Source organism: Colobus angolensis, unplaced genomic scaffold (assembly GCF_000951035.1).
Source record: "Colobus angolensis palliatus isolate OR3802 unplaced genomic scaffold, Cang.pa_1.0 Scaffold17, whole genome shotgun sequence".
Classification (NCBI taxonomy): Eukaryota; Metazoa; Chordata; class Mammalia; order Primates; family Cercopithecidae; genus Colobus; species Colobus angolensis.
The window spans coordinates 4570582-4594615 of record NW_012114821.1 but is presented as its reverse complement, the minus strand read 5'-3'; the positions used below and the strand labels follow the sequence as shown (position 1 = coordinate 4594615).

At 44.0% G+C, this 24034-nt stretch overlaps 1 protein-coding gene across 1 annotated transcript in view; it reads right to left on the bottom strand.

The window, feature by feature from the left end:
* Window positions 1–6355: 6355 nt before the first annotated feature.
* Window positions 6356–24034, bottom strand: part of PTK2 (protein tyrosine kinase 2) — a 309021-nt gene continuing 291342 nt past the window's right edge. The window contains exons 32-37 of the mRNA XM_011938127.1: window positions 22723–22762; window positions 21246–21352; window positions 17937–17945; window positions 16506–16661; window positions 12872–12952; window positions 6356–7639 (exon numbers count right to left, since the gene is read on the bottom strand). Coding sequence (XP_011793517.1) covers window positions 7427–7639; window positions 12872–12952; window positions 16506–16661; window positions 17937–17945; window positions 21246–21352; window positions 22723–22762 — 606 coding nt within the window. The 3' untranslated portion in view covers window positions 6356–7426. The remainder of the gene's footprint in view (window positions 7640–12871; window positions 12953–16505; window positions 16662–17936; window positions 17946–21245; window positions 21353–22722; window positions 22763–24034) is intronic.

Here is a 24034-nt window from a genome sequence, read left to right as displayed (position 1 = left end):
AAAATAAATCATACTGTATCCACTTTAACATAATTTATAATAATACAATATAATGTGTGCTTAGAGTAGTAAGTTACGAAGCAAGGAGTTTGCTAGAAAGCATGATATTCATTTGGTAAATGTGTGTGAACATGTATAATGATTTTTTTTGGCTTTGGGGATTTATTAAATGAGAATCAAATATAAAAATCAGAAGTAACTCCATCCATGTTGTTAAATATCATGACCAGATTTTCTTATGAATGTAAAGAAACCAAGTCACACACTGCTTAAAAAACAATCACTCTGCAAAGGAGGGCCTCACGGGTTTTATTTTTTAAAAGAAAAAGTGTGTATATATTTGTGTGTATGTATATATATATAAACACACACACACACATACATACACACACGAACAATCACTCTGGAAGCTCACATATCATTTTTACTTTTTGCTGTTAGGAGTAGAAAATATGAAGCATTTGATAAGATGAAATAAGATGAGCACTGACCAAAGTTACAGCATTTTAATATGGCATATTAAAATGATTTAATAAAATCAGTTTTAATTACTTCATTCATCCGTGCCCACCCAGTATGATGTTGGACAGAAGCTTTATCTGGGTTTTATCCAGTAGATCTTGAAAATGATAGTCCAAGATAACACTCCAGTTACTTTTCAAATATTATTTTTAAAGAGACAGGGTCTTGTTCTGTCACCCAGGCTGGAGTGCAGTGGGTGATCACAGCTCACTGTAAACCTGAACTCCTGGGCTCAAGCAATCCTCCTGCCTCAGCCTCCTGAGTAGCTGGGACTACAGACATGCACCACCATGCCCACTTAAATTTTTAGTTTTGTTTTTCAGGTGGAGTCTTGTTCTGCCGCTCACGCTAGAGTGCAGTGGCACAATCTTGGCTCACTGCAATCTCCGCCTCCCGGGTTCAAGAGATTTCCCTGCTTCAGCCTCCCGAGTAGCTGGGACTACAGGCATGCACCACCACACCCAGCTAATTTTTGTATTTTTAGTAGAGACGAGGTTTCACCACACTGACCGGTCTCAAACTCCTGATCTCATGATCCGCCTGCCCCAGCCTCCCAAAGTGCTGGGATTACAGGCATGAGCCATGGTGCCCAGCCAATTTTTTAGTTTTTAGTAGGAACAAGGTCTCGCTCTGTTGTCCAGGCTGGTCTCAAACTCCTGGCCTGAAGTGATCCTCCTGCCTCAGCCTCTCGAGTAGCTCGGATTACAGGTGTCAGCCACCATGCCCAGTCTGTTTGCAGAAAGATAACAAATTAAAGCCAGGATGATTCAAAAGTTTTAAACAACACACACAGCCCTCCTCATTACTGCTACGCCTGGTCATTGCTAAACCTGGTAAAAGCCTGAAAGCCAGGACACCTAGGGGCTGGGTTCCAGCGCCAAGGTGACCTAAGAATTTAAACTCCCAAACCCCCATTTCCAAGTGAAGAGATTAAGCCTTACTGCCTTAGAGGGTCACTGTGAGACCTGAGGACAGTGCCTGGCACATGTGAACTCAGTGTTAGCTGTTGTCATTGAGAGAGAACATGAGGGACAACTAAAGGACAAAAGATGTGTCACTTTAGGTGGAGATCAGAGCCCTCTGGGCTCGTCATTCCAGCGTGTCCAGTCATCTGCAAAGGGTTAGACCTTCTGGACAAAAGACCTTTGGGGCACATCACCAGTGCCTTTTTACTTTGGCATTGAGCTTTGATTTTACTGGGATGTGTGGATGGGAAATCCAAACAAATAGGGCAATTCTCATATTGTCAGGTATCAGATAATTTCAAAATGTAATTTGTGTGGTCTTCATCCCTGGGGAGAATTTGGGAGAGGCATTTAGCCTAGTGGTTGTTACAGTCCTAAACATGAGGCAGATCCAGCTTCCAACCCAGCTCTGGCACCTACTAACCACGGGGCTGTCAGATTACCGTGTAACTGTTTCTTCACCTGTGAACCAGGGATAAGCTTCATATCACTCAGGTGGTGTGTTGAACTAGAGGCTGCTGCTGACAGCGTCCTGTATACTTCAGTGGACCACAAAAACACCAAGCATGGGTCTTCCCACAACCTGCCCGACTCTTCTCATCTCAACCTCAGCCCATCTCCACTCCAACTATGGCCAAATCCACACTCCCTTCCAGGCCTCAGGCATTACCTACAGCGTCTCATTTTGTTCTGGAACTTTGACCTTAATAGGCTAGAACGGTCTCCACCCTTTGACTCTACTTTGTAGTGCGCAACCCATGGTACCTAGTCAATTGCAATGAATAACCCCAGTATATAATAAACTATAATACTCAAACTCTGGTGCAGTTAGCTGGTGTACAATCTGTAGTGCGTTAGCTGTACTGTATGACCCTGTATATAATAAACCGTGGTTGTTTTTTGTTTTGAGACAAGGTCTTGCTCTGTCACCTAGGCTGAAGTGCAACGGCACAATCTCAGCTCACTGCAACCTCTGCCTCCCAGGTTCAAGCGATTCTCCTGCCTCAGCCTCCCGAGTAGCTGAGACTACAGGCACCTGCCACCCTGCCTGGCTAATTTTTGTATTTTTAGTAGAGACGGGGTTTTACCATGTTGGCCAGGCTGTTCTTGCGCTCCCGATCTCAGGTGATTTGCCCACCTCGGTCTCCCAAGGTGTTGGGATTACATGTGTAGCCACTGTGCCTGGCCTGAACTAGTATTGAATTCTTGGTGCACAGTAGCTGTAGTGTGTAATCCCTGGTCACAGGCAGGGGCAAAAGTTACTGTTAAAGATGTCCCTAACTTAAAGATGACCCCTTACAAGTCAAAGCAGATTTAAATAAACATGTAAAATCTATAACCCTTGCCAACAGATCCTTAGCGTTGTGCAAGCTGACTGCATTCCAGCAGTGGCACAGAAAGAGGCACAGGATAAGTGGGGACCTCAGGTGATCCACCTGCCTTGGCCTCCCAAAGTGCTGACATTACAGGCACGAGTCACCACACTAGCCTTTAAAAATTTTTTTTAAGCTAATCATCTCTGTATAGTTCCAATTTTAGTATATGTGCTGCCAAAACAAGGAGTATTTTTTATTTTACTTTTTTAAAGAGACAGCATCTCACTCTATCACCCAGGCTGGAGTGCAGTGGTGAGCACAGCTCACTGGAGCCTCAACCACCTGGGCTCAAGTGATCCTCCCACTTCAGCCTCCAGAGTAGCTGGGACTACAGGTGCACACCATATCTGGCTAAAGATCTTATTTATTATTATTATTTTTGAGATGGAGTCTTGCTCTGTCACCCAGGCTGGAGTGCAGTGGCCTGATCTTGGCTCATTGCAACCTCTGCCTCCTGGGTTCAAGCGATTCTCTTGCCTCATTCTCCTGACTAGCTGGGACTACAGGCATATGCCACCACACCCAGCTAATTTTTGTATTTTTAGAAGAGATGGGGTTTCACTATGTTGGCCAGGCTGGTCTCAAACTCCTGACCTGACCTCAGGTGATCTGCCCGCCTTGGCCTCCCAAAGTACTGGGATTATAGGCGTGAGCCACTACGACTGGCTAAGATCTTCTTTCTAAAAAGGAAGTTCATGTTTCTGAAGACTCAATTTCTAATACATCTATACTCCCCAAACTAATCTATAAACTCAATGAAATCCCAATCATAACAACCCCTCTGTCAATTTTTCAGATAAAAATACAGGGAGGTACAGTTAAGAAAATGAATAGTCAAGCCCCAGGATGAGAGAAAATACCTAGAAAACAAGTATTTGACCAAAGACTGGTATCCAGAGTGTATAAGGAACACCCATTACTCCACAGCAACATGACGAACAGTCCAGTTTTCTTTTTTCTTTTTTTTTTTTTTGAGACGGAGTCTCGCTCTGTCGCCTGGGCTGGAGTGCAGTGGCCGGATCTCAGCTCACTGCAAGCTCCGCCTCCCGGGTTCACGCCATTCTCCTGCCTCAGCCTGCCAAGTGGCTGGGATTACAGGCGCCCGCCACCTCACCCGGCTAGTTTTTTTTGTATTTTTTAGTAGAGACGGGGTTTCACCGTGTTCGCCAGGATGGTCTCGATCTCCTGACCTAGTGATCCGCCCGTCTCGGCCTCCCAAAGTGCTGGGATTACAGGCTTGAGCCACCGCGCCCGGCCCAGTTTTCTTAAAAACGCAAAGTATCTGAGCAGATGCTTCACGAAAACATAAATAGTTAAGTACAGGGGGAAAAAAACACAACTTCATCAGATACGGAGGATAAAAACAACTGACACTACCAAGCGTTGGTGACAATGTGGAGCAACTGGAATGTCCATCCATGAATATGGTATGAAGTCACTGAACCAGTTTGGCAGTTTTAATAAAGTTAAGCATACATTTACCAGATGTTCCAGAACTTTCCTTCATAGTTTACTTGCCCAGGAGGAATGGGAACACCGTCCCAAGTTTTATTTCTAATAGCCAGAAACTGAAAACAAAATGTCCCATTCATCAACAGGTGGCTCGTGGAGATTCTAGCAAGACTAGGGTGGGCCTGGGAGATGCTGTAACAATTTCCTTGACAAGTCAAGTATGCTTTGAGTCCGAGTTATCAACAGGTGAACAGGGAGATAGGCAGCAATATATTCTTACCATGGAGTATTATCAGAAATAAAGAAGAATGAACTTCAGATACACACAACATGGATATTCAAAAACATCACTTGTAGTGAAAGCTGCCAGAAATGAGGGTATATATGGTGTAGTTCTAGAAGCAATCTGAAGTGTAAGAAACCATTTCTAGCGATGGAGACCAGACCAGAGGTTACAAAGGAAAAACAGGGACTGGCTCTCCAGAGGCATGAGGGCACTTCCCAAGTGCTGGCTCTTTCTCATCTTCCTCATACTTGTCACTAACTGGACGTACACATTTGAAAAAATTGAGCTGTTTATTCAATGGCTCTTATTGTATGCAAGTTAAATCCTACTCAAGTTGATAAAAGAAAAGCAGGGTGGTGATTGCCCTTCTAGGGGAGCAGTGCGGGAGGGAGCCCCAGGACCTCTGGGGTGATGTTACTATTCTCTGACCCTGCGTATAGTTACAAGAGGACACTCGTTTGGGAAAAGTTCAGTAAGCTCTACATTTATGCACCCTTTTCTCTATCTACTTATTAATAATGTAAAATAAAAAACAGGAGAAAAATGATGAGATTGTGAACACTTCTCCCAGCTAACTTGGACAGGTTTTCAGGTGCTACATGTATGGTTTGTCTCATCAGGCAGCTGTTATTGAGGTAGTATAATGAAGCTGAGTAAATTGAACACTTTTAGTTTCAAATGAACTTTTCTCTGGGTCTTTATATTTGAAATTCTCCCTTTTGTTTTGTAATGGAAGTCACCTCATGGTCCTGATAGCCCTTCAGGCCACTAAGTTCACAGGATGTGAAACTTACCCACAATTCTAGGTGTTCCTAAGTGAGATCATGAGGCAAAATGTAATAATGTATTAACTGCAGGTAAACTCTTATCTGAAACAGTGGTTCTCAACTTGGAGTGGTTCTGTCCCTCCTTCCCCTGGGAACCTTTGGCAGTGTCTGCGGACAGTTTGGTTGTCACGGCTTGGTGGGAATGCTACTGGTTTCTAGTGGGTGAAGGCCACAGATGCTCCTAAACCTCTGAGAATAGACTGGACAGGTCCAACATCAAAGTCCCTGACAAGGTATGTAGAGCACTTTACCATTTACACTGGACTTAGCTCACTCTCACCATCACCACTTTAAACATGAGGAAATGGAAATATAAGAGACCCAAGAATGCCAAGAATTAGAAAAAACTCACAAGGATGACATTCCCTTGACATTTGCTTCAGATGAAGTAACTGTCACAGATCCAAAGATGAAGCTGCTTTTGCACCCAAGAGTATTTACCCGGAAAAAATTCTCTCAAATCCCTCCCTTTGGAGTCTCTGAGTCCCTAGTGCTGGAGATCCCAGTTCTATTTGCTCCCTGCTCTGTGGCTCACGGAGATTCTAGCAAGACGAGGGTGGGCCTGGGAGATGCTAACAATTTCCTTGACGAGTGAATTATGCTTTGAGTCCGAGTTATGGAATACTGAGACCCGGCAAAGGAGAAGGTTCTTTCACTGAAGACCACTGCTACTTCCATCCTGAGCTCTGTATTTAACAGGTGACAATGGAATGAAAAGGTTAACTTATGCCAGGCTACCCTTCTATGGTAACATCCTTGACTTGTTTAGAATATTAAACAAAAAAGAAACAAAGAGAGAAACTAATTAGTGAGAGGCTTCCTGATAATTATTGGGAGCTCTCCTGTATGTTATCTTATCTGACTAGTCACCTGAAAAAAAGCCATCTGAAGAAACAGAACCAAAAGAAAGGATATTACAACAAGAACTTTACTGGTAACACCTTTTTAATAGGTCAAAGTAACTGTACAGTTCATTATATTCTTCCTGAGAATAATTTATATCCCCCAACAAACTAAAGGGAGGGTATATTTTTTTCAAAATTAACAGAATGGATGGTGTAACTGGACGTCAAAAGAAAACCAAATTCCTGTTTTGCTTCATTCTCTCCTGGGAAGACAGATACAAGGAAGGGTTAGTTAACTCCAGTGGCTGTAAAATAGTCAACATGGCTTTAATCTTTCTTTATAAATTATATAAAAATGGAAAAAGGGGATGGTTCTGGAACTTCTCCTCAATGCAGTTTGGAGGTGCTCTGGTACAAAGCATTTCTGCTTCCAAGAGAAATAACATTGCTACAAAAAACTGGCACATTATTCTGTGAAAAAAGACAAGAGTTTTTAGTTGTGTTCTACAGCTAGTTCCCGACCCAATGCTTCACATATCCACACGAAAGTAAAAGGCAGGTAAGACAAAAAGGGCTGTAGTTTTTTCTGAAATAACTCAAGTCTTCAAAATATAGCTTTTATATTCTTTCTTTGTAAAGTGGGATTAGCATATTGCAACTGAAGGGTGTTCTAACAAACAAAAAAATTCCAGTCTGGATAATAATTCTATGGTAGACAAAAGAATTCTCAGCCTCTTGGGTTTCCCGGAATTCTTTGCTTCATGCTCTCCTCTTCCACTATGCAGCTAAGGTAGTTTAGGAATTAAGATGTCACCCCCTGGCCATCCCCATGAGAACGTATCTTAATGTGAACATAAACTGTTCTTCATGATGCTTAAAAGCTCACGTACAATTTTCATTCCTAGAAAAATGCCACATTTTGGATCCTGGACTTTTCTGAATATCATGATTGAAAAAAAACAAAACAAAAAATGAACCCAAATCAAAGTGTGACTAAACTTATATGAGAAAGATTTTCAACCAGATGGTCATTCAAAAAAGTTGGAGCTGTTAAGTGCTGGCGACCGAGGACAGAGGGTTAATTCCTCACTGCTGGTGGAAGGCTAGAGAACATCTTCAAAAGAGGGTAGCAAGACGTGCTCCCAGGGGAGGCTCAGTGTGGTCTCGTCTGCCCAAGCATTTTCAGTCTTGCTTGGTCAATGACATCGAGTAAGTTTTTGGCATCCACAGCCAGGGCGTGAGCAGCAGTCAGCATTTGCTTTTTGTACTCTTGCTGGAGACTGGTCATGACATACTGCTGGGCCAGTTTCATCTTGTTGATGAGCTCACCCAGGTCAGAGTTCAATAGTTTCTGTGCCATCTCAATCTGAAAGACAAGAGATAGGTCAGGAGAACTGTTTCCAGTGATTCTTCTTTTTTTTTTAGAGAGATGTTCTTACTATGTTGTCCAAGCTTGCCTCAAACTCCTGGGCTCAAGCAATCTTCCTGCCTCAGCCTTCCCATTAGCTGGGAACACAGGCACATGCCACTGAGCCCTGCACCAATGAACTTTTCAGGGAATTTTTATGAGCCTTTCTTTCAGTGCCTCCATGAGAAGAAAACTTTATTTCCTGCAAATAAATCTTTCTTAGAAGCAACAGGATGTAAAAATCAATCTTTAAATTTTTTTTCTTATTTTAACTTCCCACACTACATGTATGCATTTTTAAAATTTTTTTACTTACTTTAGAAATTCAGCTATTATAGTGTGCCTGTGTGTGCATGCCCATTCACACATGCAGATCCAGCGTCTTGTTCCTTCCATTCAAACCCTTCCCTGACACCATGACTGACTTAGTCTCCATTTGCGCTCACTGTTTAGACTTTATTAATCTCAATGACTGGCCGGGCTTTTGTTTCATAATAGAACCACAGAATCTGACAGAACCTCAGAGATCATCTATTCCAAACACTCTGACATCAGAGAGTGGACAACTGAGATACAGAAAGATGTGCTGAAGGCCACACAGCTCGTTAGTCTCCAAGCCAGCATAAAACCCTCTGTCCTGACTTCCGGTCTTGTGCTTTCTACTATGCCAACTCTATCTCAAGACCTTTCTTGGCTATACAAAAAATGGTTTAAGGATGGTGGCAGGGCACAGTGGCTCACTCCTGTAAAATCTCAGCACTTTGGGCGGCTAAGGTGGGCAGATGGCTTGAGCTCAAAAGTTTGAGGCCAGCCTGGGCAACATGGTGAAACCCCATCTCTACAAAAAAAATACAAAAAGTTAGCTGAGTATGGTGGTGTGCACCTGTATTCCCAGCTACTCAGGAGGCTGAGATGGGAGGATGACTTGAGCCTGGAAGACAGAGGTTGCAATGAGCCAAGATCGTGCCATTGCCTGGGGGACAGAGCCAAACCGTTATGTGCACGTGCATACACACACACACACACACACACACACACACACACACACACACACACACGCTGTCCTACAGGGTTAGAATGCTTTGCATGGGAAAGTCTCATGATCCTTCTTATCTGTTTCTTCAACCAATGGTGATTTATCTATTTGCTCTTTTATCAGTTATGGAGCACCTATTATGTACAAGACACTTGGTGCTGTGGACACAAGAAGGAAGACCTGTTTTTACTTGCAGTCTAGAGTGGGAAAAGCATACACAGGACCCTATAATACGCTGGAATAAATCACATAGTAGAAAAGCACGCAGATAAGAAGCAACGCATTCTGTATCAGAGAGGGTCAGAAAGACTTCACAGAGAGAATTTGTCTGAATTTGGCCTATACTGTAAAAGCAGGCTGGCTTCAACTGTGAAAGCCACACCAAGTTGATCTTTATTTGGCAGGACTTGGCAAGAGGGTAAGAGATTTTTAGGAAGGAGAATGACAAAATCTAGAGAGAGATTCTAGGAAGATGGCTCTTGGCAGCAATGTGGAGGCTAAATGGAAGGGAAGGGGAAGAGACAAGAGGCAGATAAACCATCTAAGGGGCCGTCTTCAGAGGAGAGGTGATGGTGGATGTGCAGGTGAAGGGACCAACCTGAGACCTGATGAGAGATGGAAGGTGTGTGGTCACTTGCATGTGTGTAGGGGATGGGGAACTGCTGGGAGCAGATGTGCAAGTGCATGGTGTTGTCACTGACTGTGGAAGCAAACAAGGAAAGCAGACCGTTCTTGCCAATGGCAGACAGTTGGAGATCAAAGCTCAGGGAGGGGTTCCACAAAATCAACACAGATTTGGGAGACATCAAATACTTGAATCTATGAGAATGAGAAGAACTACCAAAGTGAAAAAGCATTTTTTAATAAAACAAGCGGGTAGCACTTTGGGAGATGATCACACTCAAGGGTGGCAGGGAACAAAAGCCTGAGCAGAGGTCTTAGCAGGAGAGAAGTAAGGAAGCTCTGGGCCAGAGCAGGGAGTCTCAAGGGGGAGTTAGGACTGAGGGGAAAGCAGGGGCTCTGGCAATTAGGAGACCTTGAAGGGCCGTTACAGTAGAGAGATTTCCAAACAGCTGGAGCACTGCAATGCTCTGAGCGGGCGCTGAGTGCAGCTGCCGTGTGAGGAGCTGGCCCCATTAGGGATGAGCTGCTCTTTCAGGAAATACAATGGGGACAGGAGGAGGCATGAGGACATGGAAAGGCAGATGCAGGATCAAAGACAGGTTCCTCTTCTTCTCAAAAATAATTTAAGGCCAGGTGTGGTGGCTCACGCCTGTAATTCCAGCACTTTGGGAGGCTGAGGTAGGAGGACAGCTTGAAGCAGGAATTTGAGATCAGTTAGGGCAACACAGTAAGACTCTGTTTCTACAAAAAAATAAAGAATCAGCTGGGCGTGGCGGTATACAACTGTAATTGCCAGCTACTTGGGAGGCTGAGCTACTTGGGAGGCTGAGGCAGGAAGATCACTTGAGCTCAGGAGTTGGAGGTTGTAGTGAGCTGTGATGGAGTCATTGCATTACAGCCTGGGTGACAGAGTGAGACCCTGTCTAAAAAAAATTAATAATTAAAAAATAATGTATACAGGAGAGCAATCTGTGTATTGGAATCACGGGAGATGGAGAGATTACTTTAGACTTTATCAACTACAGTAGGTGTTGACAAATAGTCCTGCTAAAATATCCACTTGGTAGGACACCATTTTCTTGCCTCTGGTATATGGAACTTCTCCGCTTTGGGGCAAAATTGAAGCTTGTCATGGAAAGCCAGAGGCCCGGTGAAGCAGATAAGAAAGAGAACACCACTTGGCTGGGATGTGAAGGCACCAGTCAGAGGCCTTTTCAGAAACAAGTTAAAGGGTTTATGCATATAAATCAATGCCATTTACAAAGGAATCACCAACAGGAGTTGTGTCCAACCGTCCTTCAGAAGTCTATGTCCAGTTCGTCAACTGGAACATCCCCTGGACATTGTATGTCTCTGGGTATGATGTTGAGAAGAATTTAGCATTATTTATGTTGTATTCCTGACTGGAGATGCAAAACCTCAATCTCATTAGGAAGAAACAAATGTTTATAGAATATCCCTCAATCCAACTTTAAGAATACTCTATAAAATAACTGAGCCTATATTTGTCAAAAATGTCAATGTCATGAAAGATAAAAAAAAAGGCTGAGGAGCCGTTTCAGATGATAGGCTGATGAAGAAAGCAACGCGAGCAAAGTGTGATCCTGGCCTGGCTCTCGCAGGTGAGGGAAAAGTGCTAGAGACAACCGACGACCCTGGAACATGCCCTGCAGAGTGGCACAGTGCATTGCATCATGTTCAAGTTCCAGAATGTGGTGACTGTGTGGCGGTTATGTAGGACAATGGCGTTGTTATGAGAAACATAAATGGAAATCTTAAAGGGGAAGAGGGCATGAGATACACAGCCATTCTCAAGCTGCTGGACAGCAGGAAGTGATATGTGTACACACACAGACAATGGAGCAGGGATGACAATGCGCTGACACGTTAAAAGGCTGTGAAACTCAAAGGAAAGCTGGGAATTCTCTATTAATCTTTTAACTTTCTTATAAATCTGAAATGGTTTCAAAATAAAAAGGACAAACAAAAAGTGTGTGCCGTGCTGAAGGACTGCCTATGCTGCCCTAGAAACAGAACAACAGGCAGCTGGAGTCAGCACGGAGCAAGGCTGAAGCCTGCAGATCCTGGGCTCTGTAGTGGGGATGCATCCCACCTGCATTTGTCAATCCCAACCACGGAGTATCCACCCTAGGCTCAAAGACACTACACCAAATGCAGGTGCTTCCTTTCATTTGTCAGTCATGGAATTGAAACAAAATTGCCAAAAGGTAGCAAAAATGGTAATTGTTACTGGGCTATGGTATTTTGGGTCAACTTTTATTCCTTAAAACATTTTCTTTTTGAGACAGGGTTTTATTCGGTCACCCACGATGGAGTATGGTGGCTTGATCCTAGCTCACTGCAGTCTGAAACTCCTGGGCTCAAGCGATCATCCTGCTTCAGTCTCCTGAGTAGTTACTGCACAGAGCTAATTTTAAAAATTTTTTGTAGAGACAGTCTCACTTTGTTGCCCAGGCTGGTCATAAACTGGCTTTGAGCCATCCTCTTGTCTTGGCTGCCCGAAGTGTTGGGATTATAGGGGTGAGCCACCGCACTGAGACCTTAAGAAGCTTCTTAAAGACATTTATTAATTTAAAAGGATTTTTTTTTTTTTTTGTCAGATGGAATCTCACTCTGTTGCCAGGCTGGAGTGCAGTGGCACGATCGTGGCTCACTGCAACCTCTGCCTCCCGGGTTCAAGTGATTCTCCTGTCTCAGCCTCCCGGGTATCTGGGACTATAGGCATGCCACCATGCCCAGCTACCTTTTGTATTTTTAGTAGAGATGGAGTTCCATCATGTTGGCCAGAATAGTCTCGATCTCTTGACTTCGTGATCTGCCTGCCTCAGCCTCCCAAAGTGCTGAGATTATAGGAGTGAGCCACTGAGCTTGGCCTGGAATTTTTTAAGACAATAATTTTATTTATTAATTTTTTGGTAAAGATAGGGTCTCACTATGTTGTCTTGAAATCCAGGCCTCAAGCCATCCTCCTGCCTTGGCCTTCCAAAGTGCTGGGATTACAGGCGTGAGCTACCATGACTGGCCTAAAAGAAATTTTTTATATTACTACTTGAAATGGAAAACCAGGATCATTTGCAAGCTCAACTATTTTCACGGAGAATTCGAGGAGGCAGACCATGCACAATACCCGCCCCATTCGTATCAGCATTCCTCTACCTCTGAGGTTCACGGCACCAGTAGCAGTTTCCCATGTGCCTTCCTCGTCCACTGCTCAGAGCCACTTGTATCTCGGGTGAGGACCGCGCACAGTGGCTCCGCAGTGGACTAGCAGCAGGAAGACCCAGGATCTGGAACTTGAGCAGCCACTGCTCCACACCACCCCTATGCCCTAGAATGAACAGCCCAGTCCTGGCTGGGGCCAGTGTTAGAGGGAAGGTCATCGCTTGTAGGGCAGTCGATGTCTCTGTCGGCCACAGACTGAGGAGCTGCCTTCAGCACCACAGACATCCCTGAATGTGTCCCTACCCAGTGCTGTCACAGAGGGCTGCAAGGGAAAGATTGTGCCCTACCTCTCGGTGGGTGCTGGCTGGTAGGAGGGGAATGGTCTCATCCACAGTGGCCAATAACGTCCTCAGGGCCAAGCCGACTTCCTAACAGACAAGAATCACAACCAATATTAGAACACACACAAAGGATTTTTATGCCTTTCAGTTATATATATTTTAATTTGCTTTCCACAAGTTTCAAGGCAAATTTCTGTATTTCTTTTTCTCAGTGCTGAGCCCTATCCTGTAAGTTATGAGGCTCCTTTTTCTCCCAAAAGATTTAGATCTGACTATTCATTGCTCTAATACCCTAAGGAGCGGGTTGAAGAACAGAAGTTCATGTAAGAAAAGTCACACAGATGCTGAGGGTGGAAAGCAGGATTTTTTTTCTCATCTACTGCTTCCAAGCAGATTATACCACCCTCCTGGCTCCAACATGCCAACCCTGCCAACACAGGTTAGGATAAATAGTAACACCTTTCCCCAAGTGTGTTCACTGCATGTGTTCTCACCCAGGTACATTCAAACACTTGCTGAGGCTGGCAAGAGATGACACTACTGCCCTGGATGCAAGAGGGCAGCCTTGCTTCGGACCCCATTCTGAATCTCGGGCTTCATCTACTACGTACACTGAGCAGAAACACTGCTCCCTGCCACTTCCGAGTTGTAGTAAAAAGGGTCTAACTATGATTTAAAACACATAATTTTAAACTTCAAATTTTCATTACCGTCATCTTTATGGGGATCAAATAATGTAATGACTAAGACATCAAATTACATGTAATATGAATAAAACCAGCAAGAAAATGACAGTTACTTATAATTGGATCAACATACAAAAAGAATGTCATTTGGCTGAAGGAATATGGTTAAAAAAGTAGTGTCTATAAAATCACCATATAAAATCTTAAAATGTACAAAATTCTGAATGGTTTCATCTACTGTTGAGTTGTTTAAACTTAGCTGTGGGTTCATGCAAGTTCATCACTAAGAACTTTGGTTAAAACTATTATGTGATACACTTCAGAAAAATGAACCAGAATGGATTAACTGTGCTTTCCATGAAACATGATAACTTTTAAGCAGCTTTTTCCATATTGATGGTTTATAAGAAGCTGTTGCAAAGACTGCTAATAGGTATACTAAAAAACAGCTGTAGCGGCCAGGCACAGTGGCTCATGCCTATAATCCCAGCACTTTGGGAGGCCAAGGCAGGCAGATCACCTGAGGTCAGGAGTTTGAGACCAGCTTGGCCAACGGGGTGAAATCTCGTCTCTACTAAAAATACAAAAATAAGCCAGGTGTGGTGGCACATGCCTGTAGTCCCAGCTACTCGGGAGGCTGAGGCAGGAGAATCGCTGGAACCTGGGACGCAGGGGTTGCAGTGAACCGAGATCGTGCCACTGCACTCCAGCCTGGAAGCCTGGGTGACAGAATGAGACTCCATCTCAAACAAAACAAAACAAAAAACCCAACAACAACAGTTGTAGGATTCTATAACTCAACAACAAAATACAGTATGATGTAAAAAACAGGCCAAAAAAAAAAAAAAACCTTGACATTTTTCCAAAAAAGATACACAAATGTTCAAAAAGCAAACAGATGTTCAAGACCTGTATGCAAATCAAAGCCACACTTAAATACACTTCACATCCATTAGGATGACAATTAGTTTTTAAAACACACACACAAAACCCCAAGCTTCAAAATAACCTTCCAGAAAATAACAAGTTTTGGTGAGAATATGGAGAAACTGGAACCCTTGTGCACTGTTGGTGGGAATGTAAGATGGTGCAGCTGCTGCGAAAAACAGAATGGTGGCTCCTCAAAAAATTAAAAATAGAATGATCAGTGATCCAGCAATTCTGAGTATACACTCAAAAGAAGTGAAAGCAGGGTCTCAAAAAGATATTTGCACATCCACGTTAACAGCAGCACTCTTCATGGTGACTGCGAGGTGGAAGCAACCCAAGTGCCCTGTGATGCTGAGTAAATAAACCAAATGTGGTGTGAACACACAATGGAATATTACTCTGCCTTAAAAAGGATGCTACACATGCTACAACATGGAAGAGCTCTGAGATACTACGCTGAGTGAAAAAAACCAGTCACAACAAGACAAATACAGTATGATTCCACTTATAAGCAGTACCTAGGGTAGTCAATTCACTGAGACAGAAAGTAGGATGGTGGTTGCCAGGGGCTGGGGGAGGGAAAAGAGGAGTGTTCTTTCAAGTGTACGGAGTTTCAGTTTTGCAAGGGAAGAGTTATAGAAGTGGATGGTGCTGATGGTGGCACAACATTGTGAATGTACCTAATGCCTCTGAAATGTACACTTAAAAATGGTTAAGATGGTAGTTTATTTATGTGTATTTTACTACAATGAAGAAAAAGTATGTTTGAGTATGTTTCAGAAATACTGGCTCACAGCAAAGTTTGACCACACTCTCTGAACTGGAGGACACACCTCTGTGCACCCAACACGCCAGTCTGTACTCCTTAATAGGAGCCATTGCTGACTTTCCTTGGACTTAGTGTCCTTTTTCTTTCTTTTTTTTAAAAGATGGGGTTTCACCATGTTGGCCAGGCTGGTCTTGAACTCCTGACCTCAAGTGATCTGCCTCCCTCAGCCTCCCAAAGTGCTGCGATTAAGGGCATGAGCCACTGCACCCAGCCTTTTTCACAGAATACCTGTCACTGTCTCCTACGATCCCACTCCATTAAACACAATTTGGAAAACATTAGTTTACTGGCATGGTATTTTTATTTATTTTTACTCTTTTTATTTTATTTTTTATTTTTTATTTTTTGAGATGGAGTCTGGCTCTGTGGCCCAGGCTGGAGTGCAGTGGCCGGATCTCAGCTCACTGCAAGCTCCGCCTTCCGGGTTTACGCCATTCTCCTGCCTCAGCCTCCTGAGTAGCTGGGACTACAGGTGCCTGCCACCTCGCCTGGCTGGTTTTTTGTATTTTTTTTAGTAGAGACGGGGTTTCACCATGTTAGCCAGGATGGTCTCGATCTCCTGACCTAGTGATCCACCCTTCTCGGCCTCCCAAAGTGCTGGGATTACAGGCTTGAGCCACCGCACCCGGCCATTTTTACTCTTTTTAAAAGAAAATTCAGTGAACACCCACATACCCAACCCTCAGCTTAAGAAGAACAACACAGATAAATCCTCCCAATGTACCTTTCTTCAGTTAGCTCCTCCTTAGAGGTGTGGGATCTGAATTTGATAATGATCATTCCTCTACTTGTCTTTCATTCTAACAACGTAACCACATCTCCCTAAGTCTTACACAGGATTATTTTGCATGTTTTTCAAGTTTACATAAATGGCATCATACTGTAAGCATACTTTTGCAGCTTTCTCTTTCACTGCAGACTTTATGTGTGAGCGGTAATTATTAAAAGAGTGTACTGCTTCAAGACACTCCCATCCTAGTGTTTACTGACAGACAAAAACAAGATAGGAACAGCATTTCAGAATAACTGCGGTTCTCACTGACATTGTCTCTGTATGGAGCCTTCGTGAAGACCTTCTAAAGCATCCGTTCTGACTTTGGTGGGGTGGGGGTCCCTAGAGACATCTATCAACTGGCACCACAGCTTCCAGGAAACAAGAACGTTTTTGCCAGTACACAATGTGACTGTGTTTTACCTTCACCATAGGGACATACTCCTCTGGTGGGGCTGGCTGGATTTTACTGGACATCTCGATGACAGCTTTCACCAGGCCCGTCACATTCTCGTACACCTTATCATTTGACCGGTCCAGGTTGGCAGTAGGAGGGGGGCTGATTTCCTGGGGCTGAAGCTGACAACACAGAAGCCAGTCATTTTTCTGCTCTCCAGCAGATGGCGTGAGATCACCACAATCAAGCTAGAGAGGGGTCTTTACAAGAGATGAAAACAGATTGCAGAAGGTCATTGATTTTCTTGTGTGTACAGGATATAGTTCAGATTGAGAATGACAGTAAAGTAATTCCTCCAAGTGACAAATTAGGCAATATTTTTTTCTAACTTTGAGCTCAGTTAAAGGAAATGAGATGGAATCATACATATTATACTAAAAACCCCAGATTCTTTCAGAGACGTGATTCAACGTCACCTCACCCCAAAATCATTTACCACAAGATAATAATCCATCTGAGGATTTACTGAATTTTAGACAAAATTACCTATTTGGCTAAAGAGTTAAACGTTCTACATGAAGACTATAAGGATTTCCACTTAGTTTGAATTCTGCAGTGAAAACGGTATGGCTCAGCTTAGCTGCCCTCAGCCGCCTAAAGGAAACATGTTCTTTCTACAATTATAAAAAGCTGACACATGAATGCACTTTAAGGGGGCAGCATCTGTTTGCAGGTCGTGACTGAAGTCAAAGCAGCAGTAGTGTCACTAGGAGCCTCCCTGTTAGAGACCCCGGTTTCAGCCAGCTCTGTGCTGACTGCTGGAAAGTACCTGGGCCTACGCTTATAAAGCCTCAGCTCTCTCACCCGGGCAATTGTGATGAGGGAAGATGAGGCCAAAGATGTAACAATGTCCACCCCTTAGGGCCTGGGCACAGAAGAGACATCAAGAAATGTTACTAAGATAACTTGAGCACTGATGGTGGAATAACATGAGGGCCTTTGGGAAATCTTCAGCAGTATTTAAAAATTCCAACTGGTTAGAATTATAGCAGGCATAAAATGGTATATATATACACTTTTTAAAGAAGACTAACTTGTAGCACATATAGTTCAATCATGAACCTGCTGCCAGTGCTCAGTCTAAATATAAGTTCCCATTTCTAAACCCTTGGGTGCTTTTGCCCAAGTAATCTGGAACAGATTAATTCTTGGTTGTTCCAAAGTCTGGGTATGAGATAGAAAAGCACAAGAATAATTCATTTACTGCAAAGATGTGCACGTCTCATTCTTTCGCATTTATAAACACTGCTTTTGGCATCTGTCAGTCATGAGAGATGACAAACCAGGCCGAAGTGCCCTCCTACTTGGGCTTCCTGCTTTCCAGTCCAAAGTTACATGCAGAGAGCCGGGTGTGATAGAGAGAGCTGGACAGACACACAAAGACACGATGTGCTTACCCTCCATGGCTATTGTCGAACGGAAGGTGAGGAAAAGTTAAAGGAATTTATCAGAGAAAGGGAAAAAAGAAAAACAATATTAATAAAGGCATCAGACAAATCCCCCATAAAAACACATGAGTAGAACAAAAAGGAGCTAGTTTCCAAGCCTGCCCACCAGCTCTCACTCACTGTTGCCAGGGTGTGGCTACTGTGCCACCTGCTCACTGCCCCAGCACACTGCATAGAGAGGTCTGCCATGCACCATGCTCAGTTACAAAACAAATGCAGGGAACATGCAAAGCCCAAGGAACAATCCAGCAGCAGTGCAAGATCAACAGAATGAGGGCTCTTCAAAAAGAGAGGAGGAGGAGGACATATGGTTTTAATTACTGAAAACTGCCCATCTGAATTCTCAGAGATTCAGGAGAAACTAAAGTAGCCTCAATTCCTGAGCCCAGCCCCTCAATATCCGTGAGATCCACTACATCATCTAGCCATAATGCTATAATAAAGATTCCTGACTTGGGGCTGTGTTTAAAGATATTAGGCCCAGCCTGGCCAGTGTGCATGTACTACCATGACTGTTCTTTTAGGATGGATTCAATGACCTCTACAGAGCAGACAATGAAGAAACAGGTGTATATTTCACATTGTTTAAAAATCTACTTAGGCCGGGTGCGGTGGCTCACGCCTGTAATCCCAGCACTCTGGGAGGCCAAGGCGGGCAGATCACAAGGTCAGGAGATCGAGACCATCCTGGCTAACACGGTGAAACCCTGTCTCTACTAAAAATACAAAAAAAAAAAAAAAATTAGCCAGGCATGGTGGCGGGTGCCTGTAGTCCCAGCTACTTGGGAGGCTGAGGCAGGAGAATGGCGTGAACCTGGGAGGCGGAGCTTGCAGTGAGCCGAGATTGCACCACTGCACTCTAGCCTGGGTGACAGAGCAAGACTCTGTCTTGGTGCAGGGGGGAGGGGGGAAATCTTTATATATTTTAAGTACACATATTATTTTCAAGATTTCAATTTGCTTCATACCCTACATTAAGGGTATTCCTAATTATATGTATTCATTATGTTATTCCAGCTATGAAACATATGCATATGTCAGAATTCTAAGGTGGTACCTGATCTACCTCTAAAGTTGGTTTTTCATTGTAATATAAGCCATTTTGAAAGTCTGTTCTTTTGGCTTATGAAAATAAGAAGTAATTCATTAATCCCATTTTGTCCCCTTTTCTTTTTTTAAAGAGATGAGGTCTCACTATGTTGCGCAAGCCAGATTCAAACTCCTGGGCTGAAGTGATCCTCCTTCCTCAGCCTCCCGAGTAGTTGGGACTATAGGGGTGTGCCACCGTGTCTGGCACCTTTTTCGAAATTTACTGGAAGAAGCCGATATTGGGAAGGATGTGTCCTTCCTGAATTTTCCCTGGAGAAGACAGTGTGTCTTTAACAGAACTGTCAGGAGGCATCCTAGGGATTGGAAGCCTGGTGAACTGGGGAAGTTCCTGATTCCCAGGTACTTACGAGCCGCTGGCATGAACTCTGGGCACCAACTCTAAGGGCAGAGGCATCCCTAGCCCAGTTGGTACTTTCACTATGGCCACAGAGAGCAGGCTAGTTTGTGCCAGTGGCTGCCCATTCACCCTCTGGTCACCTCCTCAATGAACACTGGCAAATGTGTGCCCTCTAAGCTGCAGGCTATCACTCTGGGCCTGGAGATGACATTTTCTCTTACCCTGGACTAACTTTCTGATGACTCTGAGAAGACAACAATTGTATCTACATCTAACTAAGCTTAGCTTTGGAGGCCAGTGCCTTTGAGTCAAGTATGTGCTCAGCCAAGCCTGCGGCCAAGCACAGCTCAGCTATGTGGAGGCTGTGTAACCTTGAACAAACTGCTTTATCTCTGTGAGCCTTGGTCATCTGAGAAATGATACCACTACCAGTCCTGTGAGGTTGACATGAGAACTGATAATACATGAAAAAGGCCTGCCACAGAACTTGGTGAAGGGAAGCCATTCAATAAATGGTAGTTACTGGTAAAGCAAAGTTTATCTTAACCTGATGTGATATTTTTCAGATTTTAAGATGTCTTCCGCTATAAGATGCATCTTTTTTTTTTTTTTTTTTTAAATCTCAAGACGGAGTCTTGCTTTGTCACCCAGGCTGGGTGCAATGGCATGATCTCGGCTCACTGTAAGCTCCGCCTCCTGGGTTCAAGCGATTCTCCTGCCTCAGCCACCTGAGTAGCTGGGATTACAGGTGTGCGCCACCACACCCAGCTAATTTTTTTTGTATTTTCAGTAGAGACCGGGTTTCACCATGTTGGCCAGGCTGATCTCGAACTCCTGACCTCGTGATCCGCCACCTGTCTTGGCCTCCCAAAATGCTGGGATTACAGGCGTGAGCCACTGTGCCCAGCCCAAGATGCATCATTTTTTAATGAACCACTAAGAAAGAAAAAAAAAAAATCTTGCCAATTAAACCAAAACACCATCCCAATTTTAGAGATATTAAAATGTGAATAAAAGGTATATGAGAATTGAGGAATAGGGTCTGTTTTGAGAGGTAATTTGTTATCTTAAGTGGAAAGTAAGAAGATCCCATCTCCTGACAGGACCCAGGTTAGAAAAGAAGAGCCTCCTCCGTCAGATTTCTCAGGGAGGAGGGCTGCTGCTCTAATGGCTCCAGCACTCGGTGAGCGCTGGTGGGGACCCAGGAGAGTCACAGGCACCAACAGCTTCAGCTGGCACCCCTTGGGGCAGGCTGCACCTGACTTCTGACTGCCAAACTCAGAAGCTTATGGTTGTTTGTGCCCGAGTCAAACACTCCCCTTAGTTTGAGGATGGCTCTACTCAGCATACACTGCTTTTACAAATCCAATTCTAACTCTAAATGGAAAATAGATAAGTCTTCCATGAAGCCACACTTACAAACTTGGAGCCTATGAAAGTCCTCACTTACCCCAAGCATCCTGGTTTAATTAATTTTTAAAACCAGAAACAATCTCGGCACTTTATTCTAAAGAAAACATTCTGTCTGATTAGAGGAAGATGTATGTAGAAAATCGGAATCTGACTGAGTTCCTAAAATCTATTACACTGAGAGGAAAATGGAAAAGAAAATGTTTGCATAAAGCTTTTCCCTGACTCTCAGAGGGGTTCAGAACCAGACCAATTGAGTACTGGGTCTCACTCCAGTTCCACTCTGCACTGTTCTATTTTCAGCACCAACTCCACTCTATGACATGAACACCGTCAACTGAGAACTAGGGGGCACCACAAATCCTGCAAGCAGAAGGTGCCGCACAGGCTCAGATGCCCACCTTGACACCCTCGTTGTAGCTGTCAGCAGGGCTGCTGAGGCTGGCAAGGCTTCCCAGGTGACCGGGAGCTCCAGGGCGAGGCGGTTTCTTTGGCGGAGCTGCAGGATCTGGTGAGAGAGAATGATTCCCATTAAGTCATGTGCGTTAAGAAAGAGTAACTGCTGGGGGCAGTGGCTCACGCCTGTAATCTCAGCACTTTGGGAGGCGGAAGCGGGCAGATCACCTGAGGTCGGGAGTTTGAGATCAGCCTGACCAACACGGAGAAACCCCGTCTCTACTAAAAATACAAAATTAGCCAGGTGTGGTGGTGCATGCCTGTAATCCCAGCTATTCAGGAGACTGAGGCAGGAGAATCACTTGAACCTGGGAGGTGGGGGTTGCGGTGAGCCAAGATAGCACCATTGCACTCCAGCCTAGGCAACAAGAGCAAAACTCTGTCTCAAAAAAATAAAAAACAGAGAAAGAAGATGGGGCACTGTGGCTCACGTCTGTAATCCTAGCACTTTGGGAGGCTGAGGTGGTCAGATGCCTGACCTCAGGAGTTCAAGACCAGCCTGGGCAACACGGTGAAACCCCATCTCTACTAAAATTTAAAAAAAAAAAAAAAAAAAGAGGCCGGGCGCGGTGGCTCAAGCCTGTAATCCCAGCACTTTGGGAGGCCGAGACGGGCGGATCACGAGGTCAGAAGATCGAGACCATCCTGGCTAACACGGTGAAACCCCGTCTCTACTAAAAAATACAAAACACTAGCCGGGCGAGGTGGCGGGCGCCTGTAGTCCCAGCTACTCGGGAGGCTGAGGCAGGAGAATGGCGTAAACCCGGGAGGCGGAGCTTGCAGTGAGCTGAGATCCGGCCACTGCACTCCAGCCTGGGCGACAGAGCGAGACTCTGTCTCAAAAAAAAAAAAAAGAAAAAAGAAAAGAAAATTTAGCCAGGCATGGTGGTGTGCACCACAATCCCAGCTACTTGGGAGGCTGAGGCAGGAGAATTGCTTGAACCCAGGAGGTGGAGGTTGCAGTGAGCTGAGATTGTACCCACCACCATACTCCAGCCTGGGTGACAGAATAAGACTCTGTCTCCAAAAAAAAAAAAAAAAAAAAAAGGAAAGAGAAAGAAACCACTCCTAAATAAATGCCTACTGCTCTTCTTACAAAAGACACTAATCTTGCATTCTAAGGAGGCATTTCTTTTCTTTTTTTTTGAGACCAAGTGTTGCTCTGTCGCCCAGGTTGGAATGCAGTGGCATGAACTCGGCTCACTGCAACCCTAAGGAGGTATTTCTGATGCATTATACCAACAAATTCTTTTTCCCAATACTCGAGTAATGAGCTGAATGTGGTAAACATTGTACTTGCTGTGGTCTGTAGAGGCAAAATTATTCATGAGGGTATTCCAAAGCTACGACACCATATACATTCAAAACCTGCTTTCATTAAATTAAACTAACTTCTTTCCGCCCAATTCTTTTCTTCTTTACCTGGTTTACCCACAGGCTGATATATATGTTGGTTTCCAATCTGTGGGAAAAGAAAAGTTCAGTCAATGCACTGGTATATACAATTGGGTAATGACCTTTCTCTCCCACCCTGTCTACCCCCTTGAACTTCTAGGCTAGATTCTGGGCTATCAAAATGAACAAGACAGGGTTCTGTATAAGGTCTCAGTTGGGGTGGGGGATCAGGCAAATAAGCAAATGATGCCAACAGGATGTGTGGAAAGGGCTGTGAGAGAAGCAAGCATGGGACACTCTGGAACCACAAATACGGTGGTCATAACCCATTTAAAATGTTCTTACACGGCTGAGAATGGAAATTAGTACAACCTCTATGGAAAATGAACTGGAAGAACTCAAAATAGAACTACTTATCAAATAACTCAAAATAGAACTACTATTCGATCCAGCAATCCCATGACTGCGTATACGCCAAAGGAAAATAAATCATTGTATCAAAAAGATACCTGCACTGCTATATTTATCACTGCACTCCTCCCAATATCCAAGATACGGAATCAACCTAAGTATCCATCAATGAATGTCTGGATAAAAAAAATGTGGTATATGTATACAATGGAATACTATTTAGCCATAAAAAAGAATACAATTGGCAGGGCATGGTGGCTCATGCCTGTAATCCCAGCACTTTGGGAGGTCAAAACAAGCAATAACCTTAGGTCAGGAATTCAAGACCAGCCTGGACAACATGGCAAAACCCTGTCTCTATTAAAAACACAAAAATAAGCTGGGCATGGTGGTGCATGCGTGTAATCTCAGTTACCTGGGAGGCTGAGGCAGGAGAATTGCTTGAACCCAGGAGGCAGAGGTTGCAGTGAGCCGAGATTGCGCCACTGCACTCCAGCTTGGGCAACAGAGCAAGACTCTGTCTCAAAATAAATAAATAAATAAATTAAATAAATAAATAAATAAATAAATAAAATAAATTCCTGTCTTTTGCAGCAGTGGGGATGGATGCAGTAATGTGTAGGCCATTATCTTAGGTGAAACAACTTACAAACAGAAAAATCAAATCATGCATGTTCTCATAAGTGGGAGCTAAATACTGCGTACACATGTACCTAAGAATGTGGAATAGTCACTGGGGACTTGGAAGAGTTGTGGGCAGCGGGGGACAGTGTTAAGACATTACTTAATGGGGCCGGGCGCGGTGGCTCATGTCTATAATCCCAGCACTTTGGGAGGCCGAGGCGGATGGATCACGAGGTCAGGAGATCGAGACCATCCTGGCTAACATGGTGAAACCCCGTCTCTACTAAAAAAAATAAATAAATAA